We start from the raw sequence: 25,834 nt of genomic DNA on the forward strand, positions 1-25,834 counted from the left end.
GTGGCAAAAGATCTTTTAAGTTTGAGAATATTAGGTTAAAGCCCGAAGGCTTTGTGGATAGGGTGAGGCAATGGTGGTATTCTTATTGCATTCAGGGCTCCCCAAGCTCCATTTTGGCTCGTAACTAGGGCTTTGAAAGCTAATGAATGAGCATGCGTTTTTTAATGTTGAGACCCATAAAAAACTTTATTGAATGAGTTGCGTGTTCTTGATGGTTTGGAGGAAGAGAGCTTTATTTGATGAAGAGAAATTGAGGAAAGTCATAGATATTATTGAGTTGGAAAAAACTACTTTATTGGAGGAGATAAGTTGGAGGCAAAAGTTAAGGGCTCTATGGTTAAAAGAGGGTGACACATACACAAAGTTTTTCCATCGGGTGGCCAACTCTAATAGGAGAAACAACTCCATCGAGTCGGTGTTACTACATGGCTCGGTTTTTTCTGATCAACTTGCAATCAGGGTTCACTTTGTGTAATTCTATGATAGATTGTTTAGAGAACAGTTTAGTTGGTAGCCCAAATTGTATGACCTTACTTTTGATTCCATTGATAGGAGGGGGCGTCTTGGTTGAAGAGACCGTTTGAGGAGATTGAGGTCTTTGAGGTGAAAGGTATGAACAGTGAAAAGGTGCTAGGTGCTGATGGTTTTACTATGGCATTCTTCCAAGTTTGCTAGGATGTGATCAATGCAGATATTATGGGGGTATTGCATGATTTTTATGCTAGTATTAAGTTTGAAGAAGTCTTAATGCCCACTTTAATTGCTCTCATTTTGAAGAAATATGAGGTTATTGATCTTAAGGAATTTTGACCTATTATAGTCTTGTGAGAGGAGTTTACAAGATGCCAAAGTCCTAGCCAATAGGTTGAGAAGGGTTGCGGAGAATATTATTTCGAAGATCCAGAATGCTTTTGTTAGAGGTAGGCAAATGCTTGACTCAGTGCTCATAGCAAATGAATGTCTAGATAGTAGGATCAGATTTGGTGAGCCAGGAGTGCTTTGTAAATGTTAGAATATAAAATAAATGATTAAATTTATCTCTTCTTATCAGCTTAAGCTTTTAGGCTAAATGATACTTATCAAAAAAAAGCTTTTAGGCTAAATGATGATTTAACATGGTATCAGAGTCAGAGGTCATGAGTTCAAATTCTGACTCTACAATTTACCCCCTATTTCAGTTAAATATTCTATGTGTTGGGTCTCGCATATTAAATGGAAGTTTGAACTCACACGTGAAGGAGAGTGTTAAAGTATTGATTAAATGATTTAATTTATCTCTTCCTGTTAAGTTTTTGGAACAAATGGTGATTTAAGAACAAATTTGATATTTAGAAGGCTTATAATCATGTCAATTGGGAGTTGTTATTATACTTGTTGAGGAGGTGCAGTTTTAGGAAGAAATGATGCTTTTGGATAGCGCATTGTATTTCTTCAGTGCGCTTTTCCGTTTTTGTGAATGGCTATCCGTTCGGATTCTTCAGAAGTTTCCGTGGTGAGATCGGGAGATCCTTTGTCACTTTTTTCTATTTGTTATCGTAATGGAGGCTTTGAGTGAAATTCTTTTTGCAACTGTTAATCATGGCTTTTTTTTAGGCTTTTCTAGAGGGTCTAGGCACTCTGGTGTGGTTAGCATATCCTATCTTTTGTTTGTGGATGACACTTTGATTTTTTTTTTGGTGGCGCCAATCCTAATTATCTACGCTATTTGGTGTGCCTTATTTTTATGCTTTGAAATTGTTTCCGGTTTGAAAATTAATTTGGCTAAGATGGAATTTGTTCCTATGGGTAATGTCAATAATGTGGATGGTTTGGCTAGTATTATGGTTTGGCTAGTATTATGGTTTGTGGGGTTTCTTTTTTGCCTATAAAGTATCTTGGTCTTCCGTTGGGAGCCCTTATAAGGCCAAATCTATTTGGGATGGTGTTAAGAAGATAGAGCGTCGGTTGACTTGTTGAAAAATGATGTACTTATCTAAAGGTGGTAGGGTTACCTTAATTAAGAGCACCCTTTCTAATTTGCCTATGTATTTTGTGTTTCTTTTCCCTCTTTGCTAGTGTTGCAAACCACATAGAGAAGGTACAACGAGATTTCTTATGGGGTGGGCTAGGTGAAGATTTCAAATTTAATCTGGTTAGTTGGTCCAAGGTTTGATATCTGATCTTTGAGGGAGGGTTGGGAGTCTGACTGGTGTTCAATCATGCTCTTTTGGGAAAATGGTTATGGCGCTTTAAGTGTGGGAGAAAGGCTTCTTTTTTTTTTTTTTGTAAAATTTTTATGAATAATTCAAATCATATTGAGAAAAAAAAAAGGGTTAAACCCTTGTACATGAAAAGTTATGAAATAGGGACTCGACCCTATAAGCTGCTACAATGTAAAAAGCTAATCAAATCAACCAAATTTGTAGAGACAAAGTTAGGAATATTAACAAGAACCCAACCCAAGAGAGATCTCAAAAAATAAGATTTTAGAAATAGCACGTCTGTCTCACTATCTTTGAAATTATGACGATTCCTTTCTCTCCAAATGCTCCACATTAAAAGGGTAGGAATAACTTTCTAGATAGCCTCTTTGGGATGTCCCCTCCCTTGTACTATCCAGCAATGAAGAAGTTCTTGGATGTTGCTAGGCATAACCCACGAGACTTGAAAAAGATTAAGCATCAATTGCCGGAGAGTCAAAGTGTACTCACAGTGGATGAGAAGGTGATCAGTCGTTTCCTCATTCTTTTTACACATACAACATCCATTAGCTAAAGAGAAGCCCCTCTTTCTAAGAGTATCCACCGTAAGAATTCTATCAAATGCTGCTGTCCACAAGAAGAAAGCAACGCGAGGAGGCACTTTGACCTTCCAAACACTTCTCCAAGGGAAAGAATTATGCTCACCTGACTGTAACAGAGTATAATAACTTTTCACTGTAAATTTCCAGCTGCTAGAGGAAGTCCACAACAAGTTGTCCACTTCCCCCAGATGCGTCTTCGAGGAATATAAGAGACTAAAGAACGAGTCAAGAGATTCTAGTTCCTAATCATGTGCTGCCATAATAAAACTAGGATTCCAATGGATAAAGGAACTTGATAGGTCCAAATAATTAGACGCATGAGAGAGAGGCTTGGTGGAGAGTTGTGGTGGATTCTACATTTGGCAGCTTGTGGGTGGGTGGTGTCTAATGAGATACTTGGGGTCGTATGTGGTGGGGTTATGGAAGAATATTAGGAGGTGTTGGGGGTTGTTTTCTAGTCATATCAGATTTGAGATGGGAGGTGGCTCCAAAATTTAGATTCTGGCATGACTGTGGTGTGGGAATCAGGCCCTTAAAGAAGCTTTTCTGAATTTCTATAGTATTGCTTGCGTTAAGGACGTTTCCATAGCTGTTCATTTGAAGCTTTTTAGCAGCTCATAATTGGGAGGTGAATGTCTTTGCTTCATTTTTCAATTTATTGTACTCCTTTAGAGTGAGACGGGGATGTGAAGACAGGTTTTGCTGGGCCCCTTCAAAAAGAGGATTGTTCAATATTAGATCTTTCTATTGTGTTTGTCATGATGCCACTCCCTTCCCTTGGAAGAGTATTTGGCATATTAAGATTTCTTTGAGAGTGACTTTCTTTGCTTGGTTGGCCGCACTAGGGAAGATCCTTACCATGGATAACTTAAGGAAGTGGCATATCCTTATGGTCGATTGGTGCTGTATGTGTAAGAGCATGGAGTCTACGGATCATTTCTTCTATATTGTGAGGTTGTTTGCGCCTTACAGAGTGCTATCTTCGGTCGTGTTGGGCTATCTTGGGTTAGTTCTAGTAGACTTGTTTACTTGTTGGAGGGGGTTATTTGGTAGCCCTCAGAGAATAGTTGTTTGGAAGATGGTACCTTCATGCCTTTTGTGTCGTCTTTGGAAGGAAAGAAATGATAGAAGTTTTGAAGACCGTGAGAGAATAGTGGTGGAGCTGAAGTTCTTCTTGTTCAATACTCTTTACCTTTGGATAGCTGCGTTTGTCTATCCTAATTTGTTTAGCTTTCATGATTTTATTGTTTTTTTTCTTCTTCTCCTAACTAGGTGTATCTCTTCGTATACTTCCTGTGTACTTAGGTTGCGCTTTTCACTTTTCGCTTTTTAATGATATTTTGAATACTTAAAAAAAAAGAAACATTCGTAAAATGTTAATACTGGGAACACACATAGGGGGTTGTATTCAGAAACAAGTTTGGAGGTTTTGTATGCTTGTTAGAAATTGACTATTTTATATGCTCCATTTTCCTGCTTTGGACGATAAAAGAGCTGAAAAAAACAAGGTATTATTATTAGGTCATTTGTGGGGAGAAAGGAGCAGCTGCTGCCATTTCAAGACAATGGTTTGGATGTGGCTTTGTCCCCTCCCCTTTTTCTCTCTTTCTCTCTCCCCCAATCAATTTATGTAGAAAACACACTGATTTGTGATTCTATCTTATGTCTTCTTTGATTCTTCTAGAATTTTGGATATACATTTCTTTTTTGTTGTCCTTGTGTGAAAATGATTCCATTATGGTAGGAATGAATCAGATTTTTGTATTTATCTTTTATTTGAGTTGGGTAAAAGAGAGAGAGGTAATTGGAGTTCAATTCAGAACTGAATTCATATTCATCTCATTGCATCTTCAATGGAGTACATGTGACATTATTCTACAATGAAGGTTGCTCCCTGATAAAGTAATCTCAACCTTCCACGAGAAGGAAAAATGTAAGCCATGGGGCCAATTGAAAAGGTGCTGCTGGCATGCTTGCAATAGAACTGATGTGATATGTGAATTTTCACAATTGGATCCTCTATAGTGGAATTGATTTCCCTCTTTGAATTATCTTTGGTGTTAAACTTTGTTCAATACGTCGTCATAAACAGATGTATGCTTTGGATGCACTCTTTTCCTGTTTATTCCTTGAAAATTGAGGAAAAGGGCTCCGCACAATGCGGTTTTTTATTTTATTTTCTGATCTGGCAACCATTTTACTTTCTTAGGTTCAAAATTTTAGTTTTAGTTCAAGTATCATTACTGGTCAATGGTTATCTGAAATAGTCATGGTTCAATTTAGGTTGCGATCTGAAATTTCTTTGCCAATTATGAGAGAGCTGGTTCCACATTATCTCCAGGACACGGGAAGGGTATGTTTAACAGAACCTTTTCTATTGTGCAGTCATGTAAAACCATTTTCATTTTATTTTTTTGCCTTCATTAGTTTTTCTTTCTTTTTCCAATAATATTCTGGTTACAAATCTAACTGAGCATCAATTAATTATTTGTAAGTAGACACCTGATTGTTGAATCTTTCTCTCCCACGCTCTCTCTCAAGTTTATACGTTTCATTCTTGTTTATTGGTGTGTGAAATTTCTCAATTATATGTTGGCTTTGACCTACATGGGTGAATAAACTGCATTTCTTGGGTTTAATAATTTAGCATATAGTTACTTATCAAAAAAATAATTTAGTATATAGTGCTCCTTCACCAATCCCTCTGTTCTCTTTTTCCTCTGCTTCTCAATGGGCACTTCTAAGTTCTTCATTGAATCGAAATATTTCGAGTTCATTCTCGAATCGGGAGGGAGTTTCTTCATGTTACGAGTTGTAGAACGTGATAAAGGTTACTATCAATTGATCATCCTGGGGAGAAACGAAGCCTTTTGGTTGCTTTTGACAATTGATGATGGTTCTAGGTTCGAAAACAACTTGGGTTACCTTTGCAAATCCAGAGAACCACAAAGAACTCTCCAGGGCCAACGGTGCAGTAACTTTCTTGGGAGATACTTAGCCATCAAAGAATTGAACGGCGGCAGGAGGGGGAGATTCATTCTAATTCTCGAAGGTAAGAACAGTTGGGGATGGGGTGGGTTTGTCGAGACTCTCCAAAAATTGCTCTCCTCTTACCTCCATGAAATGTGCCCCTCCCGCGATTGTCATTTGTCTTGTCACTGTGAATTGTTCTTATGCTCAGGTGGTCGCCAGACAAGGTATTCCGACCACTTCAAATGGACCAGGTTTCAGAGTGATCACTGTCATGACTTCCTAGACTGCTTGTTCCCCTAGGCAATCTCAGAAAGAAACGTCGAAGTTGCCTAACTGAGTCATCACTTCAGCTTCTTCCAAGGCTCAAAAATTTCCTAATCAAGCAACTAGGGGCAGAAAAGTGGGGAGTTTGTCTTTCCCTTTGATGATGTTAAACAAATTCAAAACACTGCTCTATCATCATACTTCAAGCAGTTAGGTTACAGGCAATAGGCCTCGTCTAATACTCTTCTTGAATGGGAAGGGCAAGTGTCACGTGAAATGGGATACCTCAACGTGTGACACTCCTGTTATGGGCCTCATGGACAATGTATAAGCAATTCTCTCCTAAGGCCTTATGGGGATTGTGCTAGTTTTTCTTTTCAATAAAATTATTATGTATAAAAATACTAGTCGTATTGTTAGTCAGTAGTTTTTCTAAATGTTTATGGACCCATTTTAATGATTATTATCTTGAACATATAAATACCTTGTTGGCTTTTGTGTTCGCGCGTAAAATTAATATATAGATTGACTATTTGTTATACTAGCTATCTGGAACTAATAACTCCATTATGATTCAGCATTTCGATAGTTGGTTTCCTGACCTGTCTTTGCCATATTTTATTATTATTATTTTTTGTTTCAGGAGAGGGTGGATTATCTGGAAGATGGGAAAAATGTCTTTAAACTGCGGTTAAGACTCTGTTCGTCTTTATACCCTGTCAATGAGCGCATTAGGGACTTTTTTCTAGAATATGACAGGCACACTCTGCGAACAAGCCCACCTTGGGGTTCTGAACTTCTGGAGGTATTGTTCTAATGTATGCTTTAACTTTTTAGTAGTTTAGCCTTTTTGTTTATCATCATATTCATCTCTTTCTAAAAATCCCTTTGATTTTTTTAATGTATTCCTTATGCCTCATTGTATGTTTTTTAATGTATTGTTCTAATGTTTTCCTTATTCCTTACGCCTCATTGTATGATTCACAAGTTCTGTATCCTTCTAAAGTCTTATGGGATCTGTTTTATATGTCTGTGCCTGTGTGTTCTTGAGTTGTAAGGAGACAGGAACCAGAATCTGGTGGATGACTAGGGCCTTTTCAGGGCGATTAACTGCTTGTGATCCAAGTCTGTGTCACCTATCAGTGGCTTGGGTCTGACTGGGGTAGTTGTGCCATTACATGACGCCCAAGTTTTATAATAAACAGATACATATGCCATGTGCGTGTGTGTAGAAGTTGACAGGCTTTATCAAAAGGCTTGATTCCAATACACAGTGATTTTCTGTGCAGGCTATTAATAGTTTGAAGAATGTTGATTCCACGGCTTTGCTCCAGTTTCTTCATCCAATTTTGAATATGCTTCTCCATCTGATAGGCAATGGTGGAGAAACACTCCAGGTTTTCAAACAAATTTATATTAGTGCTTTTTATTTTTTATCTTTCTTGTTCATGAATTCAAGGTCCTGATTTTCTTGTGCTGGTTTTCATAATTAGTGTAGAGAATTTAGCTTCTTTACTCGCTTGGCTCTTTGCTGTGTTTTGCCATCTCATTTTTTGCTTTTATTATTGCTTTCAGGTTGCGGCATTCAGAGCCATGGTTAATATTGTCACTCGGTATGTGTTCTAATTATGGTTAATAATAATATATGGGCCAGAATTATAATATATTATTATGTACAGTTCATAGCTGTACAGGCATTTGTCAGAGACAAATCTGAGATCATTGCAATCAATGATGCATACCTCTAAATAGATCCATGCTAAGAAAAATTCTCAGAACTTTGAGTGCTGATGTTCAATCATGATCTTTTTTGATAAGTATGAGGCATGGATCTATTGAAGCATGATTGAAGCATGTTCAATCATGATCTTGTATGAAGCATACTCAATATCTTCATAATCTTGTATGGAGCATGTCTTATTCTGTAATTCTTTTTATTTTGACTAGTTGGCATACATTTATGGTTTTTGCATGTGTTTTTTTTTTTTTTTTGATAAGTAAATGAAATTTTATAAAAGCGTAAGGCGCCCCTCTAAGTTCACTGGAAGTATACACAAGGAAACGCCTAAGAAGGCAAAGAATAATGAACAAGAAAATCAGAAAAGCTAATAGACATGGGAGACAAAAAAGCCTCCGTCCAACGATACAGCGTATGAAAAAACGAAGCAACAAAATTCTCCATGGAATTCTCCAAGTCCTCAAAACACCTAAAATTTCTCTCCTTCCAAACACACCAAAGAATGCAAATAGGCACCATCTTCCAAACTGCAGCACTCCTGGAGAAGACATGATTCCACCAACATGCGAATAAATCGACAACTCTCCTAGGCATAACCCAAGACATACCAAACCTAGAAAAGACATGATTCCACAAAGTAGTAGCCACATCACAATGAAGAATATATAATTGCTGAATATATAAAATAGAGTCAGACTTTACTTTTGTTCAGTTGATATTATATTCATCTCTGACTAGACATTTTTTTTGTGTTTTTCCCTCAAACTCTATGATTGCATGTCCGGTTTAGTGTTTGATGCGTAAGTTCTTTTTTTGGTAGGGTGCAGCAGGAGTCGGTTGATGATGCTGAAAGAAACCATTTTTTAGTTAACTATGTTGATTATGCTTTTGATGATTTTGGGGGTCGTCAACCACCAGTATATCCTGGTTTGTCCACTGTATGGGGAAGCTTGGCTCGAAGTAAGGCAAGTCTATCCCACTGGTTGTTATCATTTACGAATTGTTAGCACATGGTCATTATTATCATTATAACTGTATTTATTTAAAATTGTGTCTTCCTTTTAGCTAATAAAAAAAAGTGTCTACCTTTTTAGCTTTGGTTCTTCTTTTCCACGGTATACTGTTTCCTAGATATCCTGTTTATTGCAACTAGGAAATTGAATGTGTCGCTTAAAGAAGATAAATGTTGCTTCACAACCTGGTCATGACTTGGTAATTATCACAAAATTAAAAGACTCTAAATGGGTAGGAGATTCAAGTAACTAGCTATGACTCTAGTTTACCTAACATAATATGTCCATCAATTAAGGTCCAGAAGGGCTTTCAACTCCTAGCTTCACATTAATAATTTACATTTCAAAACCAAGAGTTTGCCTGCTCCATTATCATACTATGGAGCGCCCCCTCGAGACCTGGGCCGTCAAAATCAATATCCAATTGAGAGTTGATGAGTCTACAGTATTCACGTGCTAGAAGAGAATAGTATTATGGGTACCTGAAAATAGCAATGAGAAAAAGAAGGTTGAAGGGGAAGACTAAAGATACTCAACTGATAGTTGATATGATTCTGCAGCAATATCATGTCCAAAAGTAGGAAAATTAACAAAAAAAAAAGGTTTTGGGGGGGGGGGGGGGGGTGGGGGTTGAATAAGCTTGGTCTTGAATTTTAGATGCTAGTACTAGTGATCTAACTTGCTTTAGAACTTGTAACCATACAGTACAGTGTATGGGAGAAGTGTATGGTGCTGAGCAAAAAGGATATCTAAGTTCAAATGTTCTGTCAACCTCCACTGCTCCACTGATGATATGTTCAGAATGTTGTGTTGTGGGGAGCAGCATGGAAATTGCTCTGAAGGAACTGGGTATCAGGAATCAATGTCTTCAGATTGGATTTTTGAGGGGTGAATTTTTTTTTTTTTTTTTTTTTTTTTTTTTTTTTTTTTTTTTTTCAGGTTGTGGGGTTGCCTTGTGAGGGATTCGAGGATCAAATGCTGGCCTTGTTTAATTTAAGCTAGTTGAAACCAGAATGGTTATGCTAGTTCTTCAAGTTATTTTTCTAAGTCAGTTAATAGAAGAAAACGTCAATTGAAGAGATTGGTCTGTTCCATTAAATATGAACTAAAGGGAGGTTTAATACTAGTGTTTTATGAAGCCTAAGATTATATCCTAGAATGTGAGGGGGCTGAATAAGAGGGATAAAAGGTTGAGGATCAGAAGATTATGTAGGGAGTGGAAGGTGGACATTTTGTTTATAAGAAACTAAGTTATAGATTATTTCTAGGGATATGGTTTGAAGTTTATGGGGATGTCATCATGTGGATTGGTGTTACATGGGGTTGAGAGGGGCTTCTAAAAGGATTTTGTTAATGTGGGATAGGAGGACAGTGGAAAAGATTGAGGATTGTTTGGGGATGTATACAGTTTCTTGCTGTTTTAAAAGTGTTAGTGATAATTTTATCATCACCGGGAGAAAAAATACTTTCTAGAGAATGGAACAAAACAAGAATTTAGATTCTATTTCTAATTAGTAACTTGTAGGGCTTACAACAAGTTTGATATGCAGGGATTAACACAAAAATGGAATGGCTTTTCTTATAAATTAGTTATTCTATTATTTGGTTGTGCGACCATTACTGGTAATAACTATTCCCGTCAAATGAGGGATAGCTATTCCTGTCAAAAAGGTATGGAATAAGTATTCTCCCCGGAATTGAATAGCTCTAAAAATATCCCCATAATACCTTTTTTTTTGGACATCCATTAAAAAAAAAAAAAAAAATCCATTTGGGGGTGTCATCACCCCATGGGTGGCCGACCACCCCCAATTGAACCTTTGAGGGTGGCCCACCACCCTCAAAGCCCCTTGGGGTCACCCATGGGGGACATGACGAATATGAATGGTTCTTTTTTGGGTGCTTAGAAAAAAAAAAGATAAAAAAGAATGGTCTTTTGGAGTTTTTTTTAAGGGTATTGTTGAGATTTGTTCATTACTTATAAAAAAAAAAAGACAAGAAATTTGGTTGAAATCTGATTCCATTTCAGTTAGGAAATTGAGTCATTAATGTGTTGTACCACACGAATGAATAGTAATGGCCATTCCATTCTAGTTTCTTGTATTCTTGGTAATACTCATTTCTATTCCTCTGTAATCATCATTTTTGTGTACCAAACGTACCCTTACTCTTTTATAAGATGCCATGCCGCCACTCAGACTCGAACTGAGATGCTTTAGCACTGCTTCCTAAGAGTAGCGTGTCTACCAATTTCACTATAGCAGCTCTTCGAAATCATATCTTAATCCAATCTATCATAAAACCTTCACAGTGATCCTCAATTAAGTTTGAAAGAGATGGAATATGAAAGAGATGAATTAAGAGATGGAATACAAGAGGAAAGAGATGAATAAAAATTGTCTTTAGTTGGTGAGATGCCAATCCAAATAAGTTTTTAATAAATTATTATTCATAAAAAAGATACCAATCCAAATTAGAATATGTATATTGATATGATAAATCACCAGTTATCCCGAAAGTTTATGCGGATAGGATATGATGGATTAATTATTTAAATTAATATTCTAATACTACCCCTCACATGTGGGCTCAAATTTCTCATCAACAATTGAAGCCCAACATGTAGAATATTTAACTGAAATGTCGGATAAACTGTTGAGTCAATGTTCGAATTTAGAACTTTTACTCAGATACCATGATAAATTACTAGTTATTTCATAAGCTTAAGTTGAGAGGAAATTGTGGATTTAATAATTTAAATTAATATTCGAATATGATATAAAATGGAATACTACTTTTCCATGTGACTTATGAATTTGGTGTGTTTTTATTTTTCATAAAATCAAATATTTTTTGTATGGATTGCATAATTGTGTTCAAGGTCACTATATAGTATTTATATCGATATAAAATGGAAATACTACTTATATAGTTAGTATGTTTTAGTTTTCATATAATCAAGCCTTTTTGATTTGGATCGCATAATTGTTTTCAATGTTATTATTTTAACACAAAATCAAAGTGATGTTAGCCTTTCTTGTGTCAATAAATAATTTTGTTTTGCGTTCTGGATGCTGTGTGGTGATTGCAAGACGTGCTTGAGAACTGAAATTATTACATCGGCCTTGTATATTTGTTTTCTGCTATATTTTTCTGTATATTTTTCATTTTGTGAACAATACAACTTTATTGTGCAGGCTAAAGGCTACCGTGTGGGACCAGTGTATGATGATGTTTTGGCAATGGCTTGGTTTTTCCTTGAGCTTATTGTCAAGTCAATAGCATTGGAGAAAACTCGTCTTTTCTATCATAGTCTTCCCACAGGTATATTTAAATTCCAGGAAACTTATTCATGCTATCTCCTATGATTCCTCTCGCTGATGATCATGTTGTTTCTGTATGGATATCTGCTTGAGTAATTTTTTGCTAAGTAAAAGTTATTGGCAAAAAAATCGTAAATAACTTTTGTAACCTAGGTTTGATTTTTTATGCTGATTTTTTTTTTTTTTGGATAATTAATTGAAATATCATTAAAAGTGTAAGGTATCTCCAAGTACACATGGGGTATACAAGAGAAGCCACCTAAAAGTAGGGGACAAAAATAGCAAGAAAATCATGATAATTAATCACTAAAGGAACTTATAAAAAAAAAAAAAAAACTAATCACTCAAGGAGAATCATAAGCAGTTGTCCAAAAATACTAAGTGTTGAAGAAAAAAGATTTCAACTCCAAGGTCCTCTCACGGTGCTCAAAGCACTAATCATTCATTTCCCTCTAAAAACACCACAAAAGGCACAAAGACAACCATCTTCCAAACAACATTTCGAGTACTACTGGCATTTCACCAACAAGCAAACAAATCGACTACTCGTCTAGGCATAACCCAAGAAAACCCAAAACGTTTGAAGAAAACAGTTTAAATGGCTCAAGCAACCTCTCAATGAAGAAGGAGGTGCATTGACTCCCTATTCTTTTTGCACATAACACACCAATCAACCACAATGATCTGCCGCTTCCGGAGATTGTCTATGGTAAGGATATTCCATAGGGCCGCCAACCACACAAAAATGTTCACCCTAAATGAAACCTTAGTCCTCCAAACACTTTTCCCAGGGAAACGAAAATCATCATGACAACCCATGATACTGTTGAAGGATTTAACACCAAACAACTCTCCTTTGGAAGGGACCACCACAACTTGTCTTTCCCTTCCCGTCTCATTCTTACTAAATACAACCTCTAGAATGTGGCAAATGCGTCCACCTCCCGATCTTGAGCTACTCTAGCAAAGCTCATGTTCTATTGAACAGCACATCCAAAATTTCAATGTGATCCTTAACAAGAGCGTTTGTGGGCATCCTTCAAGGCCATATTCCCACACCACAAGTCATGCGAAAACTTTACCTTGGAACCATCAACCACTTCAAATTTGGTGTGATTGCTGAACTTCCCCAAACACCTCATAATATTCTTCCATAAACGCACCTCATACGCCCCAATAGGCTCACTAGAACACCACCCTCCCCAAGAATTTCCATATTTAGAGTCCACTACTCTCCACCAAGCATCTCTCTCCAGCCCATATCACCAAAGCCATTTACTCAAGAGAGCAAGATTGGACCTCGAATGGTTTCTAATTCCCAACCCTCGCTCAAAGATCGACATACACACCTTCGGCCAACGCACTAGATGGTATTTGAACTCTTCACCTTTCCCACCCTATAAGAAATCACGTTGCCAACTTTCTCGCTCGCTTTTATCTTTCTAATTAGGTGTTTCCTTGTATACTTTCAGTGTACTAAGGGATGCTTTATGCTTTTTTAATGAGATTGATTTCTTACTTATCAAAAAAAAAAAGAAAAAAAGAAATCACGTTGGAGCTTCTCAATACGTTTGGAAACACTCGAAGAGAGAGGAAAGATGGACATGAAATAGTTAGGTAATTGGATAGAGTGCTCTTGATAGGGGTAATCCTACCACCCTTAGACAAATATAGCCATTTCTAGCTAGTCAATCGACATTCTATCTTCTTGATAACACCGTCCCAAATATGTTTGGCCTTATAAGAAGCCTCCAAAAGAAGACTGAGGTACTTCAAAGGCAAGGACGAAACCCCATAACCCAAATTCCAAGCAAACCCAGCTACATTATCAACATTTCCCATTGGAACCAATTCCGACTTTGCTAAATTCTCCTTCAAACCTGACACATCTTCAAATAACAAGAACAAGCTCCACATTTTACAAAGCTGATATGGGTCGGCCCCGTAGAAGATCAAAGTGTCATAATCAAACACAAGATGAGAGATATCAACCTCTGTCCCCACAGAGAATCCTGACAACAAACCTTCACTAACAGCAACTAAAATCATCCTACCCAATGCCTTCATAACTAGAATGGAATCATATGCAGTTTTGAAATGGAAATCTACAATGGAATATATTCTTTAATAGACCAGTGTATAATTGGGAGGTGGAAGTGTTTCTTCTTTCTTTGAGCTGTTGTATTCTCACAATGTAACGCAAGGAGGTCAGGATAGAATTTCTTGGATCCTTTCCAAAAGGAGAAAGTATGAATTGAAGTCCTACTATTTTGTGTTGTCCTTGGAAGAGTATTTGGAGAGTTAGGGTTCGTTCGAGAGTGGTGTTCTTTGTGTGGACTGCGGCCTTAGGGAAAATATTGACTTTGAATAAATTGAGGAAGAGGAATGTCATTGTGGTGGATTGATGTTGTATGTAAAATCTTGACTTTGGATAATTTGAGGAAGAAGAATGTCATTGTGGTGGATTGATGTTGTATGCAAAAGAAGACTGGGGAATCTATTGATCATTTTCTTCTGCATTGTGAAATAGCAAGAGAATTATAGAGTTTGCTTTTCCATTTGTTTGATGTTGATTGGGTTATGCCTAAAAGGGTGAGAGTTGTTGGTAAGTTGGAGAAGACAAATGGGAAGCCGTAATGCTTTGTTTGAGGTTGGTTCATTTGTGTTTAATATGGTGTATTTAGAGAGAGCGGAGTGCAAGGAGTTTTGAAGATCGATAGACTTCGGTACTAGAACTGAAAATTATTCTGTCCAAATCCCTCTACAGATGGATAGTAGTGTTCAATAGTCTGCCATTTTCTATTTTTCCTGAGTTTTTTGACTTTTGTTCCTTTTCTCCATATTAGGAGGTTTCTCTTGTGTACTTCCTGTGTACTAGGGTTGTGCCCCTCTGCGCTATTAATGAGATAGATTTACTTATCGGAAAGAACAAATTCTCACTGTTGCTTTAGCACCATCAGCATCATAGCTCCCTATGTGGCAATATCCTTCATAATAAAACCAAGGGCACTGTTATTAGGAAGTTTCTGGAGACTATCTCCCATGGGGTTCTCGAGTAGCTGGTCGGTGGAAGCTAAAGAGTTTGAAGTGGTGGTTGTAGGAGGGGAATCAGGGGTTCGAATTAGGGAGAGCTGTAAGGGAAGATATAGGTCGATCTTGCTGGATAAATCAGAGTTAGCCTGGCTGATTAAAACCTTCGAGTCTTTGGTGTGCGTGGAAGACTCTCGGGTGTTCTGGGATCAGTCTCGGTATGGATTCCCGCGGATCATTGCGCAACGGCATTTCAACAGGCATGACGGTTTCATGGTTATAGAAGAATTTATTGGGAATCGGAGGAAGGACTCGATCTTCATACCGGAGGGAAGAGCCGGGAAAGGCTGGATAAGCTTTCGAGAGGAATTGCGCCTGGTTTCTGAGTATCTAAGAGTCGGTTCCAGAGCCAGGGAGGTTGATTCGGAGGTCCCTGCGATTCAGAGAGGGAGGAGGAGTTATGCTGAGGTGTTGGCCAAGACTGCTTCCTCGCTGGAAGCACCTTTTGGAGAGATTACCGGCCCTGTAGCTAGAGTGCCGAGATGGGTTAGAGAACGCTCTGTGGGGTATAAGGGTGATCATTACCCGGCGAAGAGTGATGTTTTTTGTCTGGCGAAAGAGCATCACGCTTTGGAGTCTCTTCCGGCGGAGCGGATTTGTCTGAGGAGAAGAATTCCCATGCATGGGCTCCTGAGATTCGGCAACGTGTGCCCATGCAGACGGTTCCGAAGGTCATAGCGAGGAAAGGACAGCGGCGGGTGAGATAGCTTCAGTTCCGGATACGGCTCCGACTCCAATAGCGGCTCAAGCTGGACCCTCTGTTGCGTTGGGAAGGTCGTCTGACACTAGGCATGGTGTAGCCGAAGCTACGTTTCTCCCTGCAGCACGCAACGGCCGTTCTGGTGAAAGCTTCGATGTGGGTGCCCTCAGAGAGTCGTTAGAAAGGATGCAAATGGAGATTGACTTTTGGCTGAAGGGTTTGGCCTTGGTGGATGGTGGTGGTATGGGTCGTGCAGCTTCTTCTAGGGCCCGGATGGTGGGTTTCAAAGTGGCTCGGCCCAAATCTAAACCTAAGCCCAAATCGAAAAATCTTGCATTATCCAAATCAGCCAGGGCCTCCAAAGGAAAAGGTATCTTGGATTGTCCAGACCAGGCTTTGGAGTGGAGGGCTAAGGTGGATCCAGTCTTCCGCCCCCCTTGGACCCATGCGAGTTCGGTGCATAGTCATGGGGCTGTTTCGACTCTGGGCTTGGACGCCAGTAACTTGACGCCTGGTGCCTCTTCCTCTTCGTGGGATCCGGCTTTGGGACATGTCGTCGCATCCTCTTCTCTCGACGGCCAGCTTCGTTCGCCGGTGAGGGAGTCATCTGCGCTGGGTTTGGTAGGCACAGATCCAGCCGCACGGGGGAATGATTCTCAGTACAGTCCTCAGAGCCTAGTCGCCGACTGTCAGACATCGACTCCATCTCTGGGTGTTGGTGAAGGGCAGCTCCAAGGATAGTCCAGGCTCTTGGATAGATGCTTCTCTCCCCTTTGTAGCTCTGAGGTGCAGGTGGAGGTAGAGGCGGTGCAGAGGGACGAGCCGGGTCAGCAGAGGGAGGGGGAGCTGGTAGTTGGGTCCGGTGTAGCAGGGGATGAGTTTTTTTCGGAGCAGGAGCAGTTGAATTGTAGTGAGATCCCTGTCTTGTGCTTAGAGGGTGGTTTAGTGAGGGTGAAAGACTCGGCACTTTCGCAGGTGAGGAGTGTGGATATGCTGAGTGTGCCTCGGGAGTTGACAGGGAACGTGTTTGGGCATCAATCGGTGGATATGGAGATTGTTCCATGCTTTGGCAGTGCTGGAGGGGAAGGGTGTGAGTGGATGGGGGGGCCAGTGGTGGACTCAGTGTCCCCTGGTCTGCAGGTTGGATTGTTGGGTGAGGCCTCTAGTAGCATTTCTCCCGGGGAAGTTGGTTTGGTGGAGTTCAAGGAGGGGGGAGGGGCTGTAGTTGTGGGTTCTCCTCTCAATGCCTATTCTCTAGACTTGGGTGGCTTGGGGTACTCGGACTGGGTGATGCAGAGTGCTAACGAGATTTATCCCATTGTTAGGATGACGTTCGTGGGGCATAAATTGCAATTGTTAGCATTTCTGACTTGTATAGAAGAGGAGAGAAAAGAGGAGCGTCGCTTGGGTAAAGGACGCACGAAGGGTAAGAGGGAGATTAAGAATTTGGAGAGCTCTATTAACTATGATGCCAAAGGTTCCGGATTGAGTAGCGGTAAGAGGAGGGCAAGGGGGCTAGTAGTAGTGCCATGAAGCCGAAGATTCTTTCTTGGAATGTAAGGGGGCTGAATAATAGGCGTAAACGCTTAAGGATCTGCAATTTGCTCAGAGATTGGAAGGTGGATCTTATTTGTCTCCAAGAAACAAAAGTTAAGGATCCCTCTAGGAAGTTTGTGCGTAGTCTTTGGGGGTGTAATTATGTGGATTGGTGTTGTTTGGATGCAAGTGGGGCCTCAGGGGGTATCCTTATCTTGTGGGATAAGAGGGTGGTGGAAAAGGTGGATGTGTGCGTGGGGAGTTTCACACTTGCAGTTTCTTTAAGGAATGTTGATGATCACTTTGAGTGGGGTTTTGTAGGCGTGTATGGTCCGAATTGCAGGGTTGATCGGAGGGGTCTTTGGGATGAGCTGGCTGGGATTATGAGTTGGTGGAGTTTGCGTTGGTGTATAGGGGGAGATTTCAATACTACTAGGTTCCCTAGCGAAAGATCTGGAGATGGTAGTGTGTCTGCCATGAGGGACTTTTGTGAGTTCATCTCTGACCAGGGTCTTATGGATTTTCCGCTCGTTGGAGGTTCTTATACGTGGTCAATTTCCTGTGATCCTCCTGTTTGGTCCAGAATTGATCGTTTTCTTGTCTCTCCTGATTGGGAAGATAGGTTTCCTGAGGCGTCTCAGAAGAGGCTTCCCCGCCTTTTCTCTGACCACTTTCCTATTCTCCTCGATTGTGCTCACTCTTCTGCAAGAAGTAGGCCGTTCAAGTTTGAGAATATGTGGCTCAAGGTGGATGGTTTGTGGGGTTGGTGAAACAATGGTGGGACTCATTCTCTTTTCATGGCTCTCCTAGCTTTGTGCTTGCATGTAAATTAAAGGCCCTCAAGGCTAATTTGAAGACGTGGAATGTAGAGGCCTTTGGTAATGTGGAGAGGAACAAGAGAAAGCTTCTTGAGGAGCTTCAGGCGATTGATACAGTGGAAGGCAATAGGGCTTTGGTTGAGGGGGAAATTCAAAAGAAGCTAGAGGTTGTCAGTGAGTTAGAGAGATGCTCACTGTTGGAGGAGGTCTGCTGGAGGCAAAAGTCCAGGGTGACGTGGTTGAAAGAAGGAGATAAATGCACAAAATTCTTCCATTCTATAGCCAACTCAAACAGAAGGTATAACTCTATTGATTCCTTATTGATCGGAGATTCCATTTCTTCTAATCCGGCTGAGATAGGGGAGCATGTGGTTCAGTTCTATCAAGATCTCTTCTCTGAGAAGCATAGTTGGAGGCCTCGGTTGGATGAGCTTTCCTTTGATGCCATTTTAGAGTCAGAAGCAAGGTGGTTGGAGAGAGCCTTTGAGGAGGGGGAAGTTAGAAAGGTAGTGTTTGCTTTTAATGGCGATAAAGCGCCGGGTCCGGATGGCTTCTCTATGGCTTTTTTCCAAGCTTGTTGGGAGGTGGTGCGCTTGGACATTATGGAGGTTTTTTCTGAGTTTCATGCCAGAGAAGTTTTTGAGAAGAGTTTGAACGCTTCTTTTATTTCTCTTATTCCTAAGATTCCAGGAGCTTTGTCTCTCAAAGATTTCCGGCCCATAAGCCTTGTAGGAGGTATCTACAAGATTATTGCTAAAGTCTTGGCCAACAGATTGAAGACGGTTATGGACAAGGTTATCTCCAAATCCCAGAGTGCTTTCATCAAAGGGAGGTAGATTCTTGATCCAATCCTTATTGCGAATGAATGCCTTGATAGTCGTATTATATCAAGGGAGCCGGGAGTCGTTTGCAAAATGGATTTAGAAAAAGCTTATGATCACGTTAATTGGGATTTTCTGTTGTATATGTTGAGGAGATGCGGCTTTGGGGGAAAATGGTGTTCGTGGATAGCTCGGTGCATTTCTTCTGCAAAGTTTTCTGTGCTTGTTAATGGCTCACCTTACGGCTTTTTCAACAGCTCTCGAGGCCTAAGGCAAGGAAACCCTTTGTCTCCCCTTTTGTTTGTGTTTGTTATGGAAGCGCTGAGTCGCATGATTACTGCGGCAGTGAGTGGGGGTGTGTTGGATGGTTTCAGAGTGGGCGATGCTTCTTGTTCCCACCTTTTGTTCGCTGATGACACTTTGATTTTCTGTGATGCTAGTTCCTCCAAGATTCGGTCTTTGCGAGTTCTTTTGCTCTTATTCGAGGCTGTATCGGGTCTTAAGGTTAACTTGGCCAAATCCAGCATCATTCCAGTGGGGAATGTCGATAATGTGGGAAGGTTAGCCGACATTTTAGAGTGTGAAGTTGCTTATTTGCCTGTGATGTATCTGGGTCTTCCATTGGGGGCTCCTTACAAATCTACTCGTATTTGGGATGGAGTTATTGAGAAGGTTGAAAAACGGTTGGCTAGTTGGAAAAGGTTATACCTCTCTAAGGGAGGGAGAGTGACCCTTATCAAGAGTACGCTCTCTAACTTACCTACGTACTACATGTCTCTGTTCCCTATTCCGGTGAGTGTTGCTTCTTGCATTGAGAAGTTGCAACGCGATTTTCTTTGGGGTGGCATGGGTGAAGTTTTTAAATACCATTTGGTGAGTTGGGAGAAGGTTTGTACTCCAATTTCGAATGGGGGGCTTGGCATTAGGAAGTTGGTTCAGTTTAATCGCGCATTGCTAGGTAAATGGTTATGGCGATTTGGTACGGATAGAGATGCTTGGTGGAGAGTCGCGGTGGAATCCAAGTATGGAAGTTCGTGGGGTGGGTGGTGCTCCCGAGAGGTTGCTGGGGCGTTTGGAGTAGGGTTGTGGAAGTTTATAAGGAAAGGTTGGGAGAATTTCTCCAAATTCCTTAGATTTGAGGTGGGGGATGTGAGTAGGATTAGATTTTGGCATGACTTGTGGTGTGGTGATTCGATTCTGAAAGAAGTGTTTCCTGATCTCTTTGGCATTGCTCGGGTGAAGGATGCGTCAGTGGCTGATAATTTGGAGAGTTTGGGCGGGTCCATTCAATGGACCGTAAGCTTTATTAGAGAGGCTCATGATTGGGAAGTCGATGTTTTTGCCTCTTTCTTCTAGATGCTGGACTCTACCAAGGTGAATATGGAGAGGGCAGATTGTCTTAAATGGGTCCCGTCCAAGAAAGGTGTGTTCAGGGTGAAGTCATTTTTTGGTTCTATGATGTGTGCTGGAGGTACTCGGTTCCCATGGAAGTGTGTGTGGCGGTCTCAGGTTCCCCCGAGGGCAGCTTTCTTCACTTGGTTTGCAGCTCTAGGCAGAATTTTGACCTTGGACAATCTTAGGAAGAGGAACTTAATTATTGTGGATAGATGCTGTCTTTGCAAGCAGGATGGGGAATCAGTGGACCATATTCTTCTGCATTGCGATCTGGCCTCAGCTCTATGGAATAACATTTTCTCCCGCTTTGGTCTTTCGTGGGTCATGCCTAAGAGCGTGCTTGACTTAGTTGCTTGTTGGTGGAAGTCTGGGAGATCTGGGAGCGCTACTTCTTGGAAGATGGTGCCTATTTGCCTTTTTTGGTGTATTTGGAGAGAAAGAAACCTTAGGTGTTTTGAGAATCTAGAAAGCTCCCTAGAGGAGGTGCTAGAGTTGTTTCTCCATGCCTTGTATGTCTGGTCGATGGCTTATTTGTACCCTTTATCTATCAGCTTTGCTGAGTTTCTTGCTTCTTTTTTGCTTTCTAGTTAGGTGTTTCCTGTTGTATACTTCTAGTGTACGTAGGGGTGCCTTACGCTTTCAATAAAACTATCATTACTTATCAAAAAAAAAATTAATGCCTATTTGTTTGCACCATTGAACACCTAGGTTGGGGTGCCATTTCTGCTGTTGTGATATATAGTTGCTTTTGATTCAAAATTTTTTGTTTATCATTTAAATTATTCCGTGTTGGTGCCCTTAAATCATGATACAATATTTTTGAATCAGCTTAATAATCTGATTTGAATTTTTGAATGATAAAATTTTTTATAATTTTAATTTTCCTTGCGCTACAGATGAAGACATCCCACCAATGCAATTGAAAGAAGCAGTTTTTCGATGTATTATGCAGTTGTATGATTGCCTTCTAACAGAAGTGCATGAGCGCTGTAAGAAGGGGTTGAGTTTGGCGAAACGTTTGAATAGCAGTTTGGCCTTCTTGTGTTATGATCTTTTGTCCATCGTTGAACCTCGTCAAGTTTTTGAATTGGTATGCATTTTGGTTAATTTTAATGTTTATTGCTGCATATATGCCTTGTGTAAGAATTCTATTGTTTTGTTGCATATATGCATTTGTAAGGATTCTACAGTCAGTCTGAATCTTAGATAGGCCGGAAGTGTTGTATCTGTCCTGTTATATTCTCAGAACTCTTATTGTGGATAGACTTAGTGTTACATTAAAGAACATTCAATAGTAGTTTTCATCACTTAAAATCTGGTAAAAGTGTAAATTTCCATTGAATTTAAGTAATGCCAACTCATCCACCACATCCTATATTTAGAGGTGAAAAAAGTCACAATCTTATCAAATAATGTAAATGGATCCACACTAATGGGACGTCATGTGAAAGTTTATGGAATTAAGACAGTAAGTGAATTTCTGAAGAACTTTCAAATGAAAATCTCCACTAGATCTTATGCGCAGACCAATAAGCTGGCAAGTTTGAAGTTCTGAGATAAGTTCCCTGTATTACTCTTGCAGTGCAACATTATTTGTGACACTCTAATGTAGTTTTTTTTACACTGCCAAATTATGTCTTTTTCTGGTGATTGTTTCACCTCAATTTTTACAGCACTGTGGTTTCAGTTGGATTGCTGAATTAAAATTGTGTTTGAATTGCCAAATTGGTTCTGTACAAGGCTTTTGTTTTAATAGGAAAGAAATGGAATATAGTCATGAAGGTACTTATCTTCCTGAATCTTAGCTTTTGGGATTTTTATTGAAATGTTGGAGATCTGCCGTACCAAGTTTTTTTCTATTGTATTTCATTTTCTTATGAGCTATGAAGATGTGTTGAAGACCAACAACTATACATATGAAATAAGAAAAATCATGAAGGTCTTTGAGTTATTTTTTTTTTTTAAAAAAAACTAACTTATTAAAAATGATAAAGAAACCTCCCTTAGTAATGCAGAATGGGTTTGTGCAGCCCTACTCAAGCAATGGGCTATTTTGGCCCAGAAGTAGTGGACTTTGTTGTTTCTGTTCATCGCTGTTGCCCTTTTTCTGTGACCATATTGTCTTTACGTTGTCTTCCATCTGCTGCAGGTGTCCTTGTACCTGGACAAGTTTTCTGGGGTGTGTCAATCGGTACTCCATGACTGCAAGCTTACATTTTTGCAGATTATATGTGATCAGGACCTTTTTGTGGAAATGCCTGGGAGAGACCCTTCAGATAGGTGATTTATGTAACACTTCTTGTTTTGGTACTTGATAACTTTTATGTAGATTACCGTGGACCTCAGAATGAATTTAGTGTCTCCAAGTTGCACAATTTTCTATATGTGGAACTTGTTTATTTGATATAATTTTATTGGTATACTGTTTTCTGTTCCAGTGTCTCTAATTTCTGTCTTATAATATTAAACAAAAATGTGATATTGCAATTGCTCATATTCCTCATGTTAGCTGATCTGTGAAAATTTACTTGCTGCTCCCCTTCAAAGTCTCTGAATGCATATCATGCGACTATTTATTGGAGCTTTTGGGTGCTATCAAGCTTTAGCACAGAAACTGTAGCAAATAACATTTATATGCATATTTGTAACAATAGTAAGCTCCAATATTTAACAAGCTTGATATTTTAGTATTGCAACAGGGACATTGCTGTATTGAGTTAAGTTCATTGTTTTATCTATGTTTTCATTTCGTTAATCAAATTATCATCATGGAAATATACCTCTATGTTGTTCAAGTGTTTTCTTTTGGTAAGCCAAATGCAAAAACTCATGTAGTCATGAGTTCGGATTATTTATGTGCTTACTGTCATACCTGTATAAAAGAGGACGAACCATTTGATTCTTACACATGCAAGATAAAGTCATTACCTTCCCAAATTACCATTTTCTTTATTCATTTCCGTATGGATGATAATTGTATTTTATCTCAAAAAATAAGGGTAATAGGGGAAAGCTGTAGAATGGTGAATACTATTTTAGAAAATGGAAACATTTGGGGACATCCCAAAAGGGTCCGAAGGACTTTGCAGAATAGGTTGGAGGGAGTAAACCATTGTAGTTTGTACTGAAACAAGAACTAAAACTCCCGTTGTTAATTTTATTGATGATATCTCACATTAATGTTAATTATTTCCCAGATTTTTTGCTATGGTTATCATAGATGTTGAAAATTAATAAACAATATTTATATTCTAACTATCGTTTCAGTGAAGGTTAAAAACACATGAATCTTGCATTGTATTACCTTGCAGTATCCTGATTATTGTTTGAAGAATCATAATTCTTCTAATTTTGGCTAATCTGTGCTTACAATTTGTTTTAGATGTTATGTGGTTGCTGACTATACATTGAGAAAAATGGATGTAATCACTAACTTTTTTGTTTTTTATTCTTCCTTATCTTTTATCTTCTAATATTTATTTCTTTCAAGACTTCAATCTGTCTGGATAAGCTACTTCAAGTGAAAGTGGTATGTGATATGTACTTGACTTAAAAGGATGTTCATGTTGTAGGAACTACCTTTCATCTGTCTTGATACAGGAGCTTTTCCTTACTTGGGATCATGACGATTTATCTCTGCGGGCAAAGGTAAGTGTTAGTTCAGGTTATTTGCACTGATCTTGATTTCAATTAATATTTTCTATTCTTTCTTTTGAGAGGGTGGATGTCCGTTTTATTCATTTTTACTTGCATAATGTGACTGTTATTTATACTCAGCTACATAGTGCATACTGTTGTAAAAGATATGCAATACATCATTATCATTCTGTTTTGACACTTGCTTTCCCATGTGTGTAGGCGGCTAGAATCTTGGTAGTCCTTTTGTGCAAGCATGAGTTTGATGCTCGATACCAAAAACCTGAAGATAAGCTATATATTGCCCAGCTGTATCTTCCACTTATTGGACAGGTGCACATTGTTAAATTAATTTTCTAAAGTTTTTTTTTTTTTTTTTTTGAATTTCTGTTGAGCCTCTGCTGTCTGCTGACAAAAGTCTTAAGTTTTGCATTACCTTAAGTTGTGTGTGTAATTTTTGCAGCTGTAGTTGTACACTAGCTAGGAATATTAGGTGTCCTTTCTGTATACTTTTGCCTACTTGGAAATTGAAAACATGCAAAGCTCTTTATCAAAGCTAGAAGAGTTACTGAATAAGATAGTTTAATGGTGAGCTGTTAGCTGAGTAGATAGAACGAATTGATTTTAAACAGTGAAACTATAAGGGTTGAGGAACAGGTAAAAATAACTTGTATAAGTGAAGATTGGAGCCAATGGCCGTTGGTCTAAATGGCACCTCCACACCCAATAAGTAAGGGGTGTTTGGTATATGGTCGTGGGATTCAAGTCCTGTGGGTGGGTGAAGACTGAATGCCTGAGTCCGAGGAAGAACCTAGCTTTGGTGTATTCAGAAATCTGCTTTCATATTTCATCCATCTTGCTTTTCAGTCTAACAAAACCATATTTAACTATTTGAATGAATTAGGATGGGAAGAAGATGAATGTTTGTTCTCAATGCTACTCTCTAAAGAGGATACTTTCTTGAGAAGGAAGAAAAGGAAGTGAGACTGCAAAATTTGCATTTATGGAACAACCCCAAGTAAAAACTAGAGAAGTAGGTACTAGGTAATGTAAAGATACAGAGTTAGGGACTATTGAAGTGCTCAAGATGGTATTCTAGTAACTATAACGGAAGCAGAAAAATTTAAAAAAGAAATCATAGATTTGATACCAAATGCACGAGACCACTTTTTTTTGATAAGTAATAACTTGGTTTTATTAAAAGCGTCAGGCGCCCCTTAGTACACTGGCAGTATACAAGAGAAAACGCAATGCTGGAAAATGAAAAAAAAAAAACAGCCCAAAAAAAGAAAGAAAGAAACCCATCACACAAACCCACAGGAACCTAAGCCTACAAGCACAAAGAACCCCAATCCAACCCACAAGGAACACACAAGAAACCCACCCAAAAACCCACAGGAACCTACACCCTAAAACACAACACCCGCAGCCCACAAGCAACCCACAAACTACAGAACCTGAGCCTTTCCTCTCCTACTCCTAGAATGCACACTCGCAACGTCGTAGTTTATGGAGCTCTTCAAATTCTGCAGTTCTCTCCTTCCTTTGATCTTGTACCGCTTCCCCATACTACCCCGATGAAAATCTTCCTCAATGGCATCCAACAAAGCCAAGGCCGAATCGTCATCCTCAGCACCATCCGACTCCCACTCCAAGTGTAAGTCGGGAGGAAAAACGCCCAACGGGTGAGGAGAATCACCTTCCTCTCCCTGATCCCACAAAACAATCTCCCCAGATGGGCTAAA

General features: G+C 39.3%; 1 protein-coding gene across 2 annotated transcripts in view; it reads left to right on the forward strand.

Moving 5' to 3' along the window:
* LOC133874818 (guanine nucleotide exchange factor SPIKE 1) overlaps nt 1-25,834 on the forward strand; it is a 52,365-nt gene that overhangs the window by 13,251 nt on the left and 13,280 nt on the right. For both annotated transcript variants that reach the window (XM_062312680.1, XM_062312681.1), the window contains exons 13-22: nt 5,066-5,135; nt 6,663-6,824; nt 7,309-7,416; nt 7,595-7,632; nt 8,578-8,722; nt 11,968-12,094; nt 21,350-21,543; nt 22,603-22,733; nt 24,026-24,101; nt 24,312-24,422. In XM_062312680.1, the coding sequence (XP_062168664.1) occupies nt 5,066-5,135; nt 6,663-6,824; nt 7,309-7,416; nt 7,595-7,632; nt 8,578-8,722; nt 11,968-12,094; nt 21,350-21,543; nt 22,603-22,733; nt 24,026-24,101; nt 24,312-24,422 (1,162 nt within the window). The remainder of the gene's footprint in view (nt 1-5,065; nt 5,136-6,662; nt 6,825-7,308; nt 7,417-7,594; nt 7,633-8,577; nt 8,723-11,967; nt 12,095-21,349; nt 21,544-22,602; nt 22,734-24,025; nt 24,102-24,311; nt 24,423-25,834) is intronic.

Source organism: Alnus glutinosa, chromosome 8, assembly GCF_958979055.1.
Source record: "Alnus glutinosa chromosome 8, dhAlnGlut1.1, whole genome shotgun sequence".
Taxonomy (NCBI): Eukaryota; Viridiplantae; Streptophyta; class Magnoliopsida; order Fagales; family Betulaceae; genus Alnus; species Alnus glutinosa.